Source organism: Hyalella azteca, unplaced genomic scaffold, assembly GCF_000764305.2.
Source record: "Hyalella azteca isolate HAZT.00-mixed unplaced genomic scaffold, Hazt_2.0.2 contig863, whole genome shotgun sequence".
In the NCBI taxonomy this organism is placed as follows: domain Eukaryota; kingdom Metazoa; phylum Arthropoda; class Malacostraca; order Amphipoda; family Hyalellidae; genus Hyalella; species Hyalella azteca.
In genome coordinates this window covers 62,875-81,716 of record NW_025931198.1, presented here as the reverse complement: position 1 = coordinate 81,716, position 18,842 = coordinate 62,875, and the positions used below count along the sequence as shown (strand labels likewise).

Here is an 18,842-nt window from a genome sequence, read left to right as displayed (position 1 = left end):
GAGTTGGAAATTTAATTGTTTGTCTCTCGTGTCACCTGGCTTTCAAATTCTGGCAGAAATTCCCTCATTGGTCGCTCAGAACACCATCTAACGGAATCGATTGAACGACTTGAACTTTCATTTGAAGCAATATACTCACGATCTTTCAGGATATATTGAAAGAAAATCTAAATATGCTGGTTATTAATAAACTGCAAGTCAAAATTCAATATCCATAATTTTTCGCTGCAGGCTATCGGTTGAAGGGTAATTCAAATGAACTGCGATCGTCATTTCTGCTATTCAGACTTCGCGTTCTTCCCAGTAGCCGTTTGGTGCTCTTCGGTCAGAGGTGTCTTTGTCGAATTGTTCGATTATTTTTGTGTGCTGCCCATGAATTGTTAGTTATTATGAAGATGGACGAGTCCTGTGTTGGGGGATTATGCGTCGGGATAACTGTGGACATCGAAAGAAGTGATGGTAAGTTATTATATTTCCATATCATATGCCATCAGTTGAATTTGACACATGAAGTTGTTTGCGTTGTCTCGGAAGACCGAAAAGGCAGATTCTCGATTCTAATTTCGATTTAGGAATTTATTTTAATGATATTAATGCAGGTTATCTACTGACAAGCTAAATTCATTGTGAACTTGAAGTTAATTTATCTGTAATATGATAGGTATATACCTAATAATACCTTTTAAGGCTTCTATATTGCAGATAAATGTTGTCAGTTAGTAAAGATGAATTTTACAGATCATTAGCTATTTGATTGAAATTCAAGAAGAAAATGGGGATTTCGAGTTATTATTATTATTTTTGCTGTTTAATTCCATGCATTTGCAACAACAACAACTTGCAAGTTGTTCCTTGTTTTCTTGTTCCTTGCTTGTTGAGCATAAAATGTGCTAATGATAATTATTTGGTGCTTTAAAAAAATTACCTAGTTAAATTGTTAGGAATAACACTTGCTTAGTTATGTTAACAAGGCTTCCAGTCTCCAGATGATACTCAGCAAAAATGGGGAGTTTCCAAATTATTTACCAGCAATAAAATGGCTTAGCCTTAGGCTATAACCAGCCAGGCAGCAGCTAGGGCATAGTGACAAACCAGAGAGTTTTTAGAATCAGTTCATTTTTAATTTCCTCATTTACCCAAGATGCAAACCAATTTCTTATGTATGATGATGCTGGTATCCAGGATACTTTACTGGTCTACTTATAGGACTCAAAAATGAACTTGAGGGAGAGTCTAAAAAACTCTCTGCTTTGCCACTATGAGCTAGGGTAAAGTGTAAACGCGGTAGGCCTATATTCCGTCACATTAAGGACGCATCGAGAAATGAAAAACTAAAAAAAAAAATAACCGTACCGGTATGCGTTACTCAAGTTCTGTTTGCTTTATGTGACTCTCAAAACACCGCACTACGTGTCAGCAACAACAAAACGTCACAAAATGTTGCCATATTTAGTTAAAAGCCTTTAGAATGCAAACCTACCAAATCCCGATATTCTGTCACTGTGTGTGGCTATATTTGGCACGTGGTGAGGCGTATTCTGTCCGCGCTTCAAATTCTACTGATACGTAATGCCATCATCCACGTGTTCGAATTCCATTTGCTGTGTGAGCTGTATTGGAATACAACATGGCATTGAATTAGAACACTAATGAATATTGAACACTACTTAATTATGCTTTTAATTAACAACTATTAAGCTTTTAATTAAGCAAATTTTAATTTTTGTACACAGCTTGGAACGATCTGTGTGTGTCCAATTCAAGTTGTGACGGAATTAGTTTTCATGCGTCTAAAACCATTTCTCAACTTAATCATCTATTAATTTATTTACCACTTGAAATCAGCAAATACAAGTATACTTAAAGGATTCCTAATATATTCACAGATGTATTTAAAAGTCTCAAACCATAATATTCTTCCTATGCAAACAGTTATTCACTATTTGGTAGAGCAAGGTCAACTGTCAAATTTGACACATTTTTTGATGATCTCACTGGGAGCGTGCATTGTCTCTCTTTGGATCTCAATATTTTCCCGCTAGATGGCCAAGACCTAGTGTTTTGGCAGTAGTTTGACGCGCAAATGTATGATGTCGCCATTTCAACCATCAACAAACGTATGGAACTAAAACAAAACTTAATATAAAGGAAAAACTAGAGAGGTGACGGAATTACCCATGATGTCGGAATATACCGCGTTTACCCTAGGCTGCTAGCCAGCTACAAATAAACTTTACAAAAGGATTAATTGAATCCTACTAACTACTTAGTATCAAAATATTACAGCTCCTAATCATATTACAGCATCAATTTTCATAGATACCAGCATTATCTTGCATAAGAAATTGGTTTAAATCTTGATTAGATGAGGAAATTAAAAATGAACATATTCTAAAAAATTGTTAGTATGTCACTATGGAGTATGGTCTGAAGTCACATATTTTGCTTCAATTGGAAATATTGTGGCTTGCAAATTATCATTCTCTATTTCTCTGTCATGAGAGGTTTCATGTCATTCATTTGTTATGAAATGTTTCTTCTTTCTTTCATTCATTTGTCATGAGAGTTTTCTTGGAAATATCTTAATTTTTTATTTTCTTATCTATTTTACAACAGTTCTCTTTAACTTCACTTCTTGTTGTTTGTCTGCTACAAATCTTTTAATCAGTATTCAACACACTTCTGCTTGTCCAATCAATCTGAAATTTTGCACGCTTGTGTAATGACGGAGAAAATGCACTAATCCATTGACAGAATGAATAATTTAACAAATAAAAAAAAATTTTTAATAATAATATAACTAGCAATATTTTTTTAATTTATACAAATAAAGTAAGAAATTTATTGTATGTATGTAACATCTTTTGTAGTTGAGGACATTAAAAATGACCTGATTCTAAAAAATCTCAGATTTGCCACCAGGCATGGAATATATCTACTTGGCAAGCCAGGACTGGATGTTCAAGCTGTGGTTTTATGGGTTTACCAGTCGTGATTTCTTTGAGCTGTGAATTCCATTTCTTCGAGCCATGAATTCCATATCTCGGCCATGAACAGCCATTTACAAGCCACAAACATTTTAACAAAGTCGCATACACATGTTAACCCAAGCATCTAATTTTACCCTAAAAACACTCTGATTGTACAGCAACGCTAACATTTGTCTTCACTTAAGTGGCACCTGAACATGTGATAAGGCAGTCTGACTGCTCTGACATGAGTCACATGAATGTAACTACATGATCTTCAAGGAAACGTTTTGGGTTGACTTGTTATTATGTTCTGCAAGATATTTTGGCGGGAGCGTTGAAGTAACGAGGATTGTGGATGCTAAAAATTTTATGAAACGACATATTTGCAAAGTTCAAACCACAATTTTTTTAATGAAGTTAAAATACATGGTATTAGAGCCTTGAAATTTCATACCTACTGAAATTATATGATATTAGAGCCACAATATTTCAGAAAAAATAGGACTTTTCCCGACCTGTTTGCCTCTATGCATTCTAGCACAATATCAAATGTGTGTTAATGTTTGTATCCATGATACATACTGGCCTATTTATAAGACTCAATAGGGAAGGTCAACCTCTTGTTTGCCATTATCTGGCTGGCTGCCTCCTTCAGTCATGGAAAATATCCACCTTACAAGCCATGACTAGAACTTTCCTGCCATTTTTGGGACTGCAATATTCCTGCTAGATGAATTACCTCTTATCTAATTGCTAATAAAAATGCAGGATTGTGTGGCTAGATTCCAAATATATTGAATTTGTCACTTTGCGACACTTCTGGATTTTGTAGATTTCTATAGTAGGTGAAAAATTTCAATCCTGTCTAGGTGTGGTTCAGTACCAAGCTACAGAAAATATGCACAAATCACAATGACTAAAACTCCAAAATTTTATTGACAATCTTGTAGTTGTAGACATGTGAAACTGCAATAAAAATTGTGTAGTTCCTTTGTAAAAAAAAGATACAAGATGTTATCATGAGCTAAATTGCATCTGAAATGGAGAAAAATGTCCATGTTGCTATTTTTAGGGTAAAATAAGAGATTTGTTGTATTATGTGGGCACCTTTGGACAAATGAGTTTATGGTCCAAAAATCACTTTCATTGCCTTGAAAAATAGATTCTTGTCTCTGAAATCCAGAAATTCCCATGCTCCCAAATTCCAGTTGCTGCTCAGAGAGTAGATGTGTTCTACACTGGCTTCACACTATGCAGTTTGACCCAAACTAGGCTGTATCCATCCATTTTTTTCAGAGAACCATGCAGAGCAAGTAAATTAATTCAAAGCCAAAAAGCATTTCATGATAAAATTGCTTGGTGCATCAAACACCAGTTTGAAAATATTTTTCAGCCTATGTGTCAAGTTCAATTCCACACAACTGATATTTTTAAAAATCTACATAACTTCCAGCAAGAACAGTTCTAATCAATGGCAGCAATATGTATAACCACATTCCATACACAGCATTGCTCATGTTCTTAATCTTTGATAATAATTACCTATGAGGCTAGTGTGGAGCCTCACATTAATATTCCAAATAATTTTTCATGCATGTTCATTTATTGCTCAACTAATATTTGAGCACTTTATTGGTTGAAACTAATATTCTGGTGTATCTGGTGCAATTTCCTGCCTATGGGTTCTATGCTACTATATTTAAATGTGCAAATGGCTTAGCTTGGGCCTTGGAGAACTGTTTCTTTCTACTGAAATTCTGCACTTATAAAGTTCTGTACCTGCAATCATGTTATAATTTGGTGGCTCCAAATTTGTGTATTTTGGTTACAATCAGAATTTTGTGGCTCTTGAACCTAGAGGTGAATTAAAATTTGAAATCATAGCACAGGCTTGTCATACTGGCAAACATGATCACCCAAGAGAATGGTATACCAATGTGGCTGTCGACATTACAGTGGCAGTCATGTCATACAACACATGTTTAACAGTTAAATTGCAATATATACCTATATACGTACCTCATATGAAATTTTTCTCAATATCCATTGCTTGACCAATTACTTCATTGCTTGGAGAATTTACTGCTGCTAAGTCCACTGAAATCTACTGCTCAGCAGCAGTAAATTCTCTCAGTAAGCAGTATCTATGAAATCTACTGCTGCTGAGATAATTAATGCATTCATGGCTCTAGAAATTTAGTTATAGCATTTACAGCAGATAAAAGAGATTGCAAAGGTGTCTGGAAAATTAAGTTAGAAACTAATTTATGAAATTAATCATGGTTGTATAAGGAACAATATTTGGAATTTAGTAGATCACTGATATATAATGAAAGAGAGATACAGAATAATTAACTGTGTTGGAATGTGTAATAAGGGCATATAAAGCTCTTGCCAAATCATCAAATTAATCATGTAGTAATGGAAGAATTAAAAACAAAAGTATCAATTGTCATGTCATGTTGTTGCAAGAATAAGTGACAAGTTAAAAGATATTGAGAAAATCTTTTCAATATATTCGAAGATATTGCAAACATCTATTTAATATTAAGGGATGGTATTAGATGCCACCAAGAGGCCTTAACAACTGATACTGCAAATCTTACTTTAGAATTGCTGCTCTTTTCAAACACTTATGAAGTAAAAAAATTGTGTGTTGAATAGTTCTACTTTTCGTCAATTAAATGTAAAATAAATAATACCAAATATACCCAGTTTGCAAGCTTCAGTCTTACTTAATATAGGTAGGCGTTTGCATTATGGATATTGAAGTAATCTTATATCATGGGGCACATTTGAATATCAGCAAAATTCATTGAGGCGCTCACGGTGCATCTTCTGCAGTATGAATCTTAGTTTCAAAATATCTATATATTATGGATTTTCATCCATGCTGCCAGTTGCATTGAAGCCTAAAGGAGGCCTTGCTGCACTTGGCCATTGCAACCAATGCTAAGTATTTTGACTACTGTACAGTGACAAACCTTAACTCTGATTATGGCATTTGAACCTAGGGTAAAAAAAAAAGCTTTTAAACTTGTAGTTTTTATGCACATCCGGGGCTACTTGCCTCAATAATTTTTTTGGGGCTGTTTGTTATTAAGAACATACATTTTTTCTCTCCATTGGTTAATATTATAATATGTTGTATAGTACGTAGAACTTGAAGATCAAAGGATCATGATTCCCAATCAAGTTAATAAATTACTCATTTCACATTTAAAACAGTTGAATTAAATTTTTTCAAATTTTTGTCTTTGTCCAAATCTTGATCCAAGATCTTCAGTTGCTGCTGCTGCTGGGAAGTACACATGTCAATTGCTCCTCAAGAATGTCTCGTCTACTATTTAATAATGGATGCTGACCCTGTTTGGGTTGACTGCCCTATAATTCATCTTATTCATATCTGGAGTCACCAAAAAACTTGCATGATGTGAATGCTAATTTAGCTTATTAATTTTATTGCCAAGTTGAATTTGATTTCTGATGCTATATATCCCAAACATTTGTAAGTTGGTGATTTCTGACTTCCATTTCCTTTCTAATTTTATCCTTCACTCATGACAGCAGATTATTTCTGACATTATTTAACTGCATGTTGACTGTCTTATTTTTAACATTCTCACACCATTGGACTATTTAGAAACGGGGAACTATAAAATATTTTGTTCATTGTATTTAGTATTTCACTTGTATCTGTAGTGCATGGAAACACATTTTTTTTCCATAGTACAAAAGCAAACTATTGCATTATATATATACGTGAGTCTTGTTATTACAACAACACAAACATGGTTGAAACATGGTTTGTGGTTGAAACACGAAACACGGTTGAAGATTCTCCAAATATTCTACTTCAATCTGCTAGCGCTCAGAAGAAAATTTAATGTTAGGCAGATTGATTTGCACTGGGGATTTATGTTGTGTCAAAAATTTATATTTGTTTATATATTCCGTTTCTTCAGAAGTAAATGTTGAATTTAAATTATACCTGCCAAAGGCTTAGCTACTATGAAAGAATTCAACTGAATAAATAGAATTTGATGAATCTCCTAAGTAGTAATGTAACAGTGCTTTAAGTTTTTCTCTGCTCTGCAAGTGGTGTACTTTTTGCATCTTACTCTCCACTGATCATCTCGTGTTTGAAGATTCTTGTTCTTATTGTTTTGTTCTTGTTGAAGATTCTTGTTCTTGTTGAAGATTCTTGTTCTTGTTGAAGATTCTTGTTCTTATTGTTTTTGTTCTTGTTCTTGTTGAAGATTCTTGTTCTTGTTGAAGATTCTTGTTCTTATTGTCGATTTTTATGGCCTTAACCATCGACCAAAAGTGAAGACCTGAAAATCATTGCTGTCGGTCACAGTCGGTGCCTTGAGTTTGATAATCTTCGATCTCGCATTCACCTTATAGAACGCTGCTCTATCGGTCATATCATGGAATCGACACAAAATAGGGTAAATCTAACTCTAAATGTCAAAGCAGATCCCAACCAAAGAACTGCTTGGCATTTTTCAAGTACTTGACACCCCAAGAATAAACAATGGACATGGTTTAATATATATATATTTAGGATGACTTGATAATTTGGTTTTCAAATTGAACTGTGCTACATATTGGAACTTTTAGTAGATATTTCTGAATCCTGAATATCCCTTCAGCATCTAATTTACACTAGGATCAAATAACAGTTGTTACAAATCCAATATGAACATTGCCTTATAATGTTCAATTCATACTGTTTAATTCAGTACTGCGAGTGCTGCTTCTATTGTCATGTTTGTTATGACGTCATGCATTATGATGCTATCATGCGTTATGATGCTATCACGCGTTATGATGCTATCATAGTCATAGTACTTCCTGTGCTAATATGATGCACGGTAACTTAACAGGTTATTCCCACGACGTCTCTCATTCCTAGCAAAAATTAAATAAATTGTTCTGTTTGATTTAAGAACAGAATAGTTTTGATAAATTTTAAGCTGCTGATAAACGTTGTCCTGAAGTCAAGACGCCTCCCTGTTTAATTTATTTTTCCGCATGGATTTCTTAGTTTCGTTAATATAGAATATCGTCGTGATGTAAGGGATGTTTTGGCACCTCATTTAGACCAGCAGTCAAGTCTGGTGTTGGATTCTCATTTGATTCCTCAGCTGCGCATCTGTTGATTATTCTGCAACAGGCATAGAATGAAACCATAATATATTTACTGGAATTTTATATCATCAAGTATTAGCCCTAAAATTCCTAATTTTATAACTGCCTATTATAAACAGCACACGTTGATGCCTATTGCTATATCCGTGCTGCCGGCAACGCTGGTTAGCATCTGTGGAGCCTCAAGGTCTCGGGCGATGACTCATCAGTCTAGGGATGCCCTCGACTTTCAATGCTGCTGCTGGCTCCTCTTTTTTACATAGTTTTTTTATTCAAGCTGATATAATAATCTCATGGAACTGTCGCTTTTACCGGCCGCGCTGTTATATGTCGAATTTTATTCGCACAACCACATTTTTTGACGTGCTTGCGAAGGGAGATTTGATTTGATAATTCACTGTTTTTATCATTGCACGAACAGAAGAATGGTGATGTTGCACCCTGATTGTAGGGTCATGAGTTGTGTCGCATTAATGGCGCATGATCCCTGGTGAAGGCTGACGCTCAGGTCTCGGTAGGTGTAAGAGCTGTGGGCGTGCTGGGAATGTACGACGGCTCGTATTGGAAGTGCGCTGCGTCGTGTTGTGTTTATTGAACTGCGTATGTCAGTTGTGCTTCTGATACTGAGGTGGTTGTCTTCAATATTTTCTGTCCCATTCAGACGAGTCGTGTAGAAACATTACACACAATTGAAATATGACGAATAATCTAACGAATGTCGAAATAATTAAGGTTGATTTTGTGCTGTTTTCGCGCCCGTCTTACGGTTTTAAGATTGTCTGAGTGTTATTCTTAGGCTTGACCTTCACCTCTATTTCCTTACTTGGAACTACAACGAAAATGCCTTATGTAGAAAATTACTAGAGCTCAAGAATGAATGTATGCCGTTTGTATCTTCAAATGTACCTATCTTCAAAGACGGTATTCATTGTTAAATGCTATTGGTGAAAGAATGAAGTATAGGTATTCGTGATCATGAATGGCTATACGATATTTATGTGTGTAACAAAAATTAACTTCGAACGTGTTGTGCACGAGGGTTGAAATGAAGATTCGTAATTTCACCGGTTTTGGTTGCTTGCTCAAGTCGTTACTCGTTAACATATTTTGTTTTTTAAAATGTTGATTACTTGATGGAATAATATTTTTCGTAACCCTATAAATTAACTTTAATGAAGGCAAAAGTACAATAAAGTAAAATCTACGACTTTTTGCACCTAACGATGGAGTGCAGTAGGCAGTGCAGGGAAGCGACAACACTGGCTGGAAGCAAGGGTTGTGGAGGCTCCACATGTCAGGCGTCGGCCTCACCGTACCTTATCCGCTGTGCGCTGCTGCAGTCCTTGTGCTCGTGTCGTGCCCTTTAGATCTTCACAAGCTTCTCTCTGCCAGCCTGTCTGTCGTATCTCACATGCTTCTCAAGCCGCTGCCTTCCAAAACAGTGATTCATTTATCGTGTTTTACGGTGAAGACTCGAATTCTTGCTTGAAAACCCAGTCACAAGCTTCTCTCTGCCAGCCTGTCTGTCGTATCTCACACGTCTTCTCAAGCCGCTGCCTTCCAAAACGAGTGATTCATTTATCGTGTTTTACGGTGAAGACTCGAATTCTTGCTTGAAAACCTAGTCACAAGCTTCTCTCTGCCAGCCTGTCTGTCGTATCTCACACGTCTTCTCAAGCCGCTGCCTTCCAAAAAGAGTTCATTTATCGTGTTTTACGGTGAAGACTCGAATTCTTGCTTGAAAACCTATAGTGCCTGAAAAGCGACAAGTCTGTTTTTTTAGAAGCCGGCTGGTGGGCAGTTCGTGTTGCACTCTACGATATCGTTTGTTGTTAGTGGCTTTGACCTTGAAATCAATGCCACAAGGGAACATTTTTTCTGTAGTTATTCATTGTATATACATATATGTATTGGATGTCTATCAATTTAAATAAGAAGGGCTGATTTCCGTAAGTTATCAGTAATAGATGCATATTCTACGCATCAATTTTTGATTTCCAATTCAGATCGGTCTGTTTCAAATAACTCATTTAACACAGAATCGTTGTTGTTTGTCCGAGCTGTAAAACATGGTTAGGGATAGATAATTGATTGCACCTCAGTTGACCACGCACCTGCTTGGTCTGATGCTTCTCAGCATCTGAGAAGGCATCATAGAACCTCAAAAAGCGGTTCATTTTTAGGAAGCTGTTCTAGTGTCTGCTTACATCTGATCATTATTCGCGTGCGTGATTGCACCGCACCGACCGAAATATCTTCAGTGTTTATTTATATCCAGTGAATTAACCATGGGCAATTCGGCGCATAAAGCCGCTAAGTCGTCGTCTGACAATGAAAAATTCGAGACACCGCTCTCCTCACCTGCCTTGAAACGTTGCAAGAAAACCTCGGATGATGAAGAGGATGGGGACGGATCGCACTGCAAAGATGATTCTTCTTGTAACCAAAACCATCCCGATCCTATTGTTCTTGAGAAGACGGACTATTCTTCTGCAAGAAACAGCCCTCTTCAAAAAGAAAAGACAAAGAAAAATTTGAATGACCCGAATGTGAAGTTGAAACGACCCCATTCTCTGTTTTCAGTGCCTGCATTCTTGCGACTGGGCGCCCACAAAAGCAGCTCTCGGACCGACTTGGTCACCCAGTCCGTTCCTAACTCAGCTCATAACACGCCTCAGTCTCACAGAAATATTCGTGCTCCAGAATTAACGCCTGGTGAGGTCGTCTCCCGCCCAACAGTTGACGCTGTTCCCTGCCGTAATATCAGAGGTTGCAGTGACTTTCTAACAGACGGTCTTTCGAAGACGAGCGATCTACCGGACGGACTATCGAAGGAATTTCTACCGGACGGTCTATCAGAGACGGACAGTCTACCTCTCGCTTCCAAGGCGTCCGCAGAACAATGCAATGAGCCCGACGCATCGTCTCTGTCTTCGTCGGCTTCGTCAGCAGAGTCTGGCTTCATTTTCATCGTCGATTCAGCTTCCCGTCCTACAACGTCGTCTGTGTGTGATTTACCTGACGATGATAATTCATCGCGTGTTTTAGCCACGCCTCCTCCTTGTGAAGTTTTGAATTTCAGTGTGGAGCCAACTCCTAGTATAGATAACAAATCTCATACCACAGTACAGAACTTTCCCGTGTCAGCTAAGATTCAAGTTTTCGATGAAGAAACGAAGTTTACAAATCCAGCTGTGTGCCCGCAAACCTGCCTGACGGCAAATGTGTCTGAACTACAGACAAGTTCTCATACTGAACCTAACTTATCGAACGATGAAGTTCCATGTTTCACAATTCCGTTTGGTCCTGGAGCGCGTGACCTGTACGAAGATGATGAACATGACAGTTTGACGTACTCAAATAACAAGAATCTGTGTGATAGTCGTACTAGTTTTTTTGAACCAGACCGTCACGTTCATAACTACACATTGACATCATCTCAAAGCACTCCACATGTCAAAAGCTCCTGGCCGTTCGCGTCCCGCACTTCCATGCAATACGTCAACCACCATCAAGATGCTAGAGCTCTGGATGCAACTGGCACGCAGAATATGTCGATGTCATTAAAAAATTACGGAGACAAGGTGCACAAGATTTCTGGGTCTATTGTTACGAATCTGAAGATTCATGAAAGTAACAATGGAAATCGCAGAGTAGTCAATAAAGCAGCTTGCTGTTCATCCACTGCAATACAATCATCTCGTCAAAGTAATTCCGTTCATAGTAAATATTTGGGTGAGTTCCCCGGCCATTTATTGAAAATCTTATATTAGGAGCCTTTTTATCGATGTTAAAATACAAAGAACAAAGATTCTATATTAATTCGTTGTTCAATATTACATGTCAATATTAAATACAATGTCTTTCAATATCTCTGGTTCATCGGTTGTTTGATTTTTTTTGTAAGAGTAACACTTGTGTGATTATATAGTTCGTCTATTTCAGTTAATTTGATATTTGTTATTGAAATGTTATGCCTCTCAGCTCTGGCTGAGGGCTAAATCATCGCTATAATCGATGGCGCTTTTCCTGATCTAAGATAAAGATCTTCATAAATGTTTTTTACTTCCACCTGAAATTGACGCCAGCTGTACATAGGCGATACTCATTATATACTGTTGATGACACATGCACTGAATTCTTCGCCCATTAATAAACATGATGTTTACAACAGCCGCCATGAATGATTTTTGTTATGCTTGAGTATCAAAGCAAATTGTTGAAAGTGATCGATGTGAAGCCGTGGCAACTCATGGGTAGTAAGGGTAGGAGAATTAAGTTAATTCTTTTACTTAAGTCATCGCGCGTATCTTGTATATACATGCGACCAGGTGCCTCGACGCGCGCCCCACGCAGACACCAGAAGGTGAAGGCCGCGCTTTATCTTGCTTGGTAATATCTCTGCTGCGCTCTGAAGGGCATGCGACTTGCAGCTTTTGCAAGCGTGCGTGTCGCGTGGCTTAACTTCTATTAATATTGTAAAGTCACACCATCGCTTTTATGCTCGTCGGATGGGGAAAAAGTGTCCTGCTGGTTACTTCCGTGGGATTGAAACTTCTAAAATTGTATGCTGAATAAATTGCACAGGACTATGACGTCGGTTTCCTCGATTTTTGTTATCCTGTTACTTGTGATGTTCATTTCATGTGTCATCTTAATTAGGATCTCAATTTCTAATTGTATCCTTTTGAAGCATATCCTTTCAGGCTGATCTGTGGGGTATTGAAATGGTGTTTATGAGTACCTATATTGAAATGGTATTTATGATTCGGCTGGTAGCTGACATCAAACTCGTGCTCACATTCTTGTAATGGCATAAAATTTTGTATATTTTTTTGCTAAGATTTTACTTGCCATCCCTATCTCCGATTTTAGAAGCAAAATAAATGATTTTCCTGTATGACGGCAAAAACAATGTTTGAAAACCACTTGAAGTTAGCAGAAGTATCTTTGATTGGCGAAGAATAAATTTTACTATTGAGATCTTCTGTCGCTTTTCCCGAAGCTTTTGAAGTGACTGCAATCAAGCGTCGTTATAAAGGCCCAGCGTTACCGTGCATCATGCATTATTGAGCTGCGCGGAAACTGCGACGCCTCCTTCACTAATATGGCAACTTTGTCCGCTTCCGCAACACTTGATCCCATAATCAGAAATATCGCTGTTTTCCAGCAAGTGACAGTTTCATGTACATCTGTTAGAGCTGCACGATCTGTATGCAGTTTACGTGCAAAAACAAAATTAGACTCGTTAAAAGCAATTGGTGCGTTCCGAGATGTAGGGGGTTATTAATTAGATCATATGTTATGATGGAAGTTCACTCTTGATTTGGGTTTGAAATGTATTAACCTAAACGCCTGCATATAATTATTGCTCTGTGACTTTATTGTTTATTGGTAAATAGCAATAGTAATTGTTGTTTACAAATTTTTGAATAGCTTTCGACATGCGTTACATTAATTTATATTGGTATGCACAGAAGTTTCACAATAAATTCTGCAAATTTGGTCGCGCCCAAATGTTCCGTATGTAATGGTTAAGACGTGTACGTTGCAAGGTAAACTGATGCTATTCTTGTACCAAACGCGTGCGGGTAAAGAGAGGGTAAGCTAGCTCCCCTTTGAGCGACATTCCTGCTGAGCTCCCACACCTTTTTGTTCAGTTGGTGTGTTGGCTTGCGGTTCTGACCTAGTCAGAACCGCAATGCTGCAATGACAACCGCTCATAGTGATTGTTACTCAAAAGTTTTAAAAAATAATGGCAAATGTGAATACTTGCGATTGCTTTGTCGAAATTTTCATTAAACTGATCTTGCGAGCAGAGACGCCTGAAAGATGCACAAACTTCGGTCCATGCGTTCCCTCATCAATAAAATTTACTGCATGAATCTCGCTACTTTATATGCCTATCCACAATCCTAATTGCCAATAGACTAACATTATGAGTAACTGCAGTTCCTATGCCGACCCCCATGCGTTATTGGAATGTTTCCTGTGTATTTTCGTGTGTGGCTATTGCTTGTATTGCTAGCTGTGTCGTCTGGTGAGGATTTACGGGTGTGCATGGGGTGTCGCGTGGATGCTGGCATCTCGAGCAATGGTACCTCACGACTGTTGTGCTCACACTTATGCACCTTATAAACCCTGCCCATCGATCGCTTGCTGTCTGCTTCTTTACCGGACGAATCATTTTTAGCGCATTTTTTCATTTATGGAAAAAATTGTGCTCGCCATGTCCGTCCGTCTGTCTGTCCGTCCGTGACTTCAAGTTTTCGTCGACGAGAAAATGCGCTCTCTGTCACTCACTGCAGTGAGTACTGAGTTATATTTTTTAATGTTGGAACAATCTTCAGAAAAATAGATTAAAGAATCGACGTAGCAGCTTGAGGTTACCAATTCTTAACGAAGTAACCTGTGAATGTGTCGGATAAAACCGTTCGATCAGTTGAGCACATTAGCTCATGATTTAAATGGCCGTTTTATTAGTAACGTTTGTATAATATTAAAAATATGTTAAAATATGAGTGCATTGATGTCCGCTCGATGAACATAGTCGGGTTCATTATATTGCTGTCGGGTTCATTATAATTTTGTCGATGGTTGTACTATCGTTTATAACAGCTGTATGATGCATTTGTCATACAATCCTAAAAGTGAGGCCAAAGGCTTTAGTACCTTTGGGGTTTATCTATAGTCAGAAATACATTTCTTGTCATAACAGAATTTCATTTTTAACTTATCCGGATATCCACGTTTGGTTTTTGGTACTTGTTTTTCCGCTGTTCGATGAACTTTTGTGTCAGTTATATTTCTCCCTCCACGATTTGTTTATTCGAGAGTTCTTCTTTAATTGTTACGCCAATTTTGATGCATTAATTTTATTTTAAGTCTTCCGAGTGATGAAGCCATAAAAAATTCATTCGGCAATCTTGATAATCGTGCAGTTTTTTGAGAAATTGCGCGGTGTTGGCATCTTGATGTATCTTGCTCCATAACATAAACCTTATAATAAATATGCATTATTTATTAACAGGCCGGGTGCATTCGGCCTCCTGCTCGGCCGTGAATCCCGTGACACGCACCGTCACCGTCGAGTGGTTCGAGAAAGGCGACACCAAGGGCAAGGAGGTTCGTGGATCACACCAGTTACATGACGAGCTGACGCAACATATCTACAGTTGCGGCAATATTAGTGGCACTTCTCTACGGAGAAAGCGCAAGCATATTATTTCCGAGAGATGTCTCAGTTGTTCGATGATGATCCTTTGAGCCCTTCTGGCAAATAAATGATACTCATTCTTGACTACTGAAGATTCATTTCACTATTCTGGTAACTTTTTTATCGCGACTTCCTAAATTTTACCGTTTTAAGAGAGAATAGTTAAAATGCCGAGTTCTCTTCGAGTGGTAGAAAATTTTGAAAAATATGAATTAGGATCATAATTTTCCCTTATATAATGATTGCGTAGTAATTTCTTTTAATTCAGTCAGGGCTTTTTATTGATTATTTGCGTCTAATGACTGTCAAGGACGTTAAATGAAACATACTGTGAACTTTCATTTCTGCTCAACAGGTTGATTTCGACGCGATATTCAGCCTCAACCCTGATCTGGCTCCGCAGATGCAAGCAGAATTCAAGCACCCAGGCCCTCCCCCCAAACACGTGAGTCACATCCCCCGTCAAACGCTCTTTCAGTTGTCGCGTGAGACCTTGCGGCTTGAGTCCTGGTGCCTATCTAGTAATTTTGGGTTCAGTTGTTGTCGCGTGAGACCTTGCGGCTCATGAGTCCTGGTGCCTATCAAGTAATTTTGGGTTCAATTGTTGTCGCGTGAGACGTTACGGCTCATGAGCCCTGGTGCCTATCTAGTAATTTTGGGTTCAGTTGTTGTCGCGTGGGACCTTGCGGCTCCTTAAGTCATGGTGCCTATCTAGTAATTTTGGGTAATTTCTCACTTTTTTTTTTGCTCTAGCTGGTATCTTTATCGATTTTCTAGGCCGTCGGTCTGTTAAATAGTTATGGAGAGATGTGGTAATACAAAATCTAAGGTTGTGTTAAATATTAATGTGCTTCTGTCACTAGCTTACCACATTCCCTATAGTTGCTGTGCACAAAATCAAACTCAGTTATTGGGACAGCTCTGATTTGCGTCACCGTTTCGTTGCTGTTTCTTGTTGCAAACTTTGTCGCACTAAAGTAATCTTTTTTTTTTATTGATCACGTGGAATTGCACTCTGCTCTCATATGAGGTCTGCACTAATTCTTTAAAGTTCACGTTGCTATCACTTCTGTGGTTTACAAATGATCTTATAAATTTAAACTCCACGGCTTTATTTGCACTATATTCCATAGTTTTCTCGCCAAACTATACATTCAAACCTATGTTTAAAAAATTAGAAAATAGCCTGCAACTTGATTGCGTAGTTTTTTGCACTTTCGTCATAAAATAATATAGACCCTCAATGGAGATTTCTCCCCAAACTATGCAATTTGTTCACATAAAATTTTCCAACGGGATGATGTACTTTTCAAATTTTAAATATTCACTAGCGTTCTTAAAACTTCTTATTTCATATTTTATATATTTGAAGTGGTTATTCTTCACTGTAGCAGGTGTCGATTTGTCTAGGTTTGTGACAAATCACAACAGTGAAACGGTGTAAGGATCCTAGTCAGCTGTGGACTCCCGTGCTGGTATCACTCGTGATTGGTCTTATCTCAAAAACGAGTTGACAGCCAAATTGGTTGCACTTCACACCATAGAACAATTGACCCTTGTGTTGCTGCACTTGTGTTTGAGCATATAAATAAGCCACATTCGGCAACTTGATTACTTGTTTTATACCTTTCTCAACGATTCACGGACGATTTCTCTGAAGTAATTGATTAGTTTCACATGTTTATTGATATCGCAGGATAACGGTACAATCACCCTCCTTAGAAATGAAATTGTTGTAGGGCGTTTCTGCACTTGAGATAAAATTCTTTTGATTAACTAATTTATCAAAATTTAGACTTGTTACATTCAAACCATAACGGAGTTTGCCTTAAGGTTTAAATGGAAACATCTTCACTTAGGTACACTTCTTTAGATACACGTTCAACAGATCAGTAGTATTCTTAATCCCAACATTCATATGAAAATCGTATGTTCATTGAATCACCCAATTGTAATCCCTCGTGCTTACAATCTCTTGGCTTATAAATGTCGTGTTCTGCCCTCATTGTATAGTACGTTTATTGTCTTGTTCAATGTCAATATTTCTTGGGTCTCTTACTCGCGACTCTTATCAGAACTTAGTAGTAACCACGGCATGCTCACGCAATCAATATAGAAGCAGTAATATTGCTGTGGCAGACTTCATTAACCTAGAAAAATTAACCTGATAGTAACGACTAATGAAACGTTTCACAGATTGAATAAACAAATCTTAACGTAATGAGCTCATGTCTGGGTCTTGAAATGAATCGGTTCACTATGAGGTTATTTGTTATAATTTTTAACGCATGAGATCTTCGTGCTTTAGAGCAATGTCCAAAATGTATATACGTTCCTAGATTCGTGGATATAACTTCTGCGTATTTGTCATAGTTTATGTGGCAGCACATTGATTTTTTGTAAGGTTCTCAACTTTATTAATAGTTCTCAAACGGTGAACTAGTTGCTCGAATCTAAATGCAATCCCCTGTGCACTAGTTTGCATGCTACCTTTGCCTAAACTATTTAATTTGTGGGGCACTTGACGCACCTCTCCACTGTTGTGCACCCTGTTTCGGGTCCCTGCCATGTCAGCTTGGCCGCTCGTTCGTGAGCCTCACTCTCATTATGGCCACACTGACATTCTACAGCTCCCACACCGAGTTCCTCACACCACTGACGCTGACGAGGATGACGATGAGGACCAAACGAGCACGTCTGACGGCGAGCTCAGCGATTATGTCGCGCCCCCTCCATCTCACTCACAGCTGTTGGGCCGCGGTCCCGCTACCCGAGCATCGGGTCGCATATTACGTAACTCTCAAAGCACAAGCAATGCAGCACAACTTCTGAGACCTTACGGTGCACTGCACAACATGTCACCCCTTCCTTCCCAACTGCCTCGAGTCCCTCCTACCGTACCAAGTGGGCTCAATGCTGCTATGGTCGCCAGATCACAATCAGCCTCACGGCTCACCATGGTACGATCTTATAAGTAAATCATGCGCGTCAATCTGGCCTGGTAATTTGGCTGGCATTTTTGTATTGTCAAGCTCTGCTATCAATTGCTTCTCGTTTGACTTACCTTCACTAACGATCGCCACTAATATATTCTGTAAATTTCTTTATTACATAATTTTCTGTCAAGAAACAAAGATTTTACGTTGGACGCATATTTTACCGTTTGTTATAAGCATGATTTATTTCGCGCTTTAAGTGATTCTGATGGATTTCAAAAAGGCGTCTTTAAACTCAAATTTTCATCACCTAACTTGGATACGTAACCTTCATTTATTATGCGGACTAACAATCTACTTTGACATTGACCTATCTTCATCTGTACAAAACATTCTCTAGACTGATACATTAATTCAATAAAACTAGGGTTCTCGCCACTGAACATTTTCGTAGTAATCCAGTTGACGACTTCCTCGCATTTTGCCTTCTTCTTGCGCACTACAATCTTTGGGAGATCATTAATTCAATGCAAAAACCCCACTGCCCGTTCAGAGCTGGCTTCT

The 18,842-nt window shown here is 38.0% G+C and overlaps 1 protein-coding gene across 2 annotated transcripts in view; it reads left to right on the top strand.

Annotated features, from left to right (window-relative positions):
• The first annotated feature begins 277 nt into the window (after positions 1 to 277).
• LOC108666823 (kinesin-like protein KIF2A) overlaps positions 278 to 18,842 on the top strand; it is a 41,969-nt gene continuing 23,404 nt past the window's right edge. The window contains exons 1-4 of one of the 2 annotated variants that reach the window (XM_018153751.2): positions 278 to 459; positions 15,157 to 15,251; positions 15,698 to 15,787; positions 17,973 to 18,302. In XM_018153751.2, coding sequence (XP_018009240.1) covers positions 390 to 459; positions 15,157 to 15,251; positions 15,698 to 15,787; positions 17,973 to 18,302 — 585 coding nt within the window. In that variant the 5' untranslated portion in view covers positions 278 to 389. The remainder of the gene's footprint in view (positions 460 to 15,156; positions 15,252 to 15,697; positions 15,788 to 17,972; positions 18,303 to 18,842) is intronic. The other variant, XM_018153753.2, reaches the window with a different exon arrangement.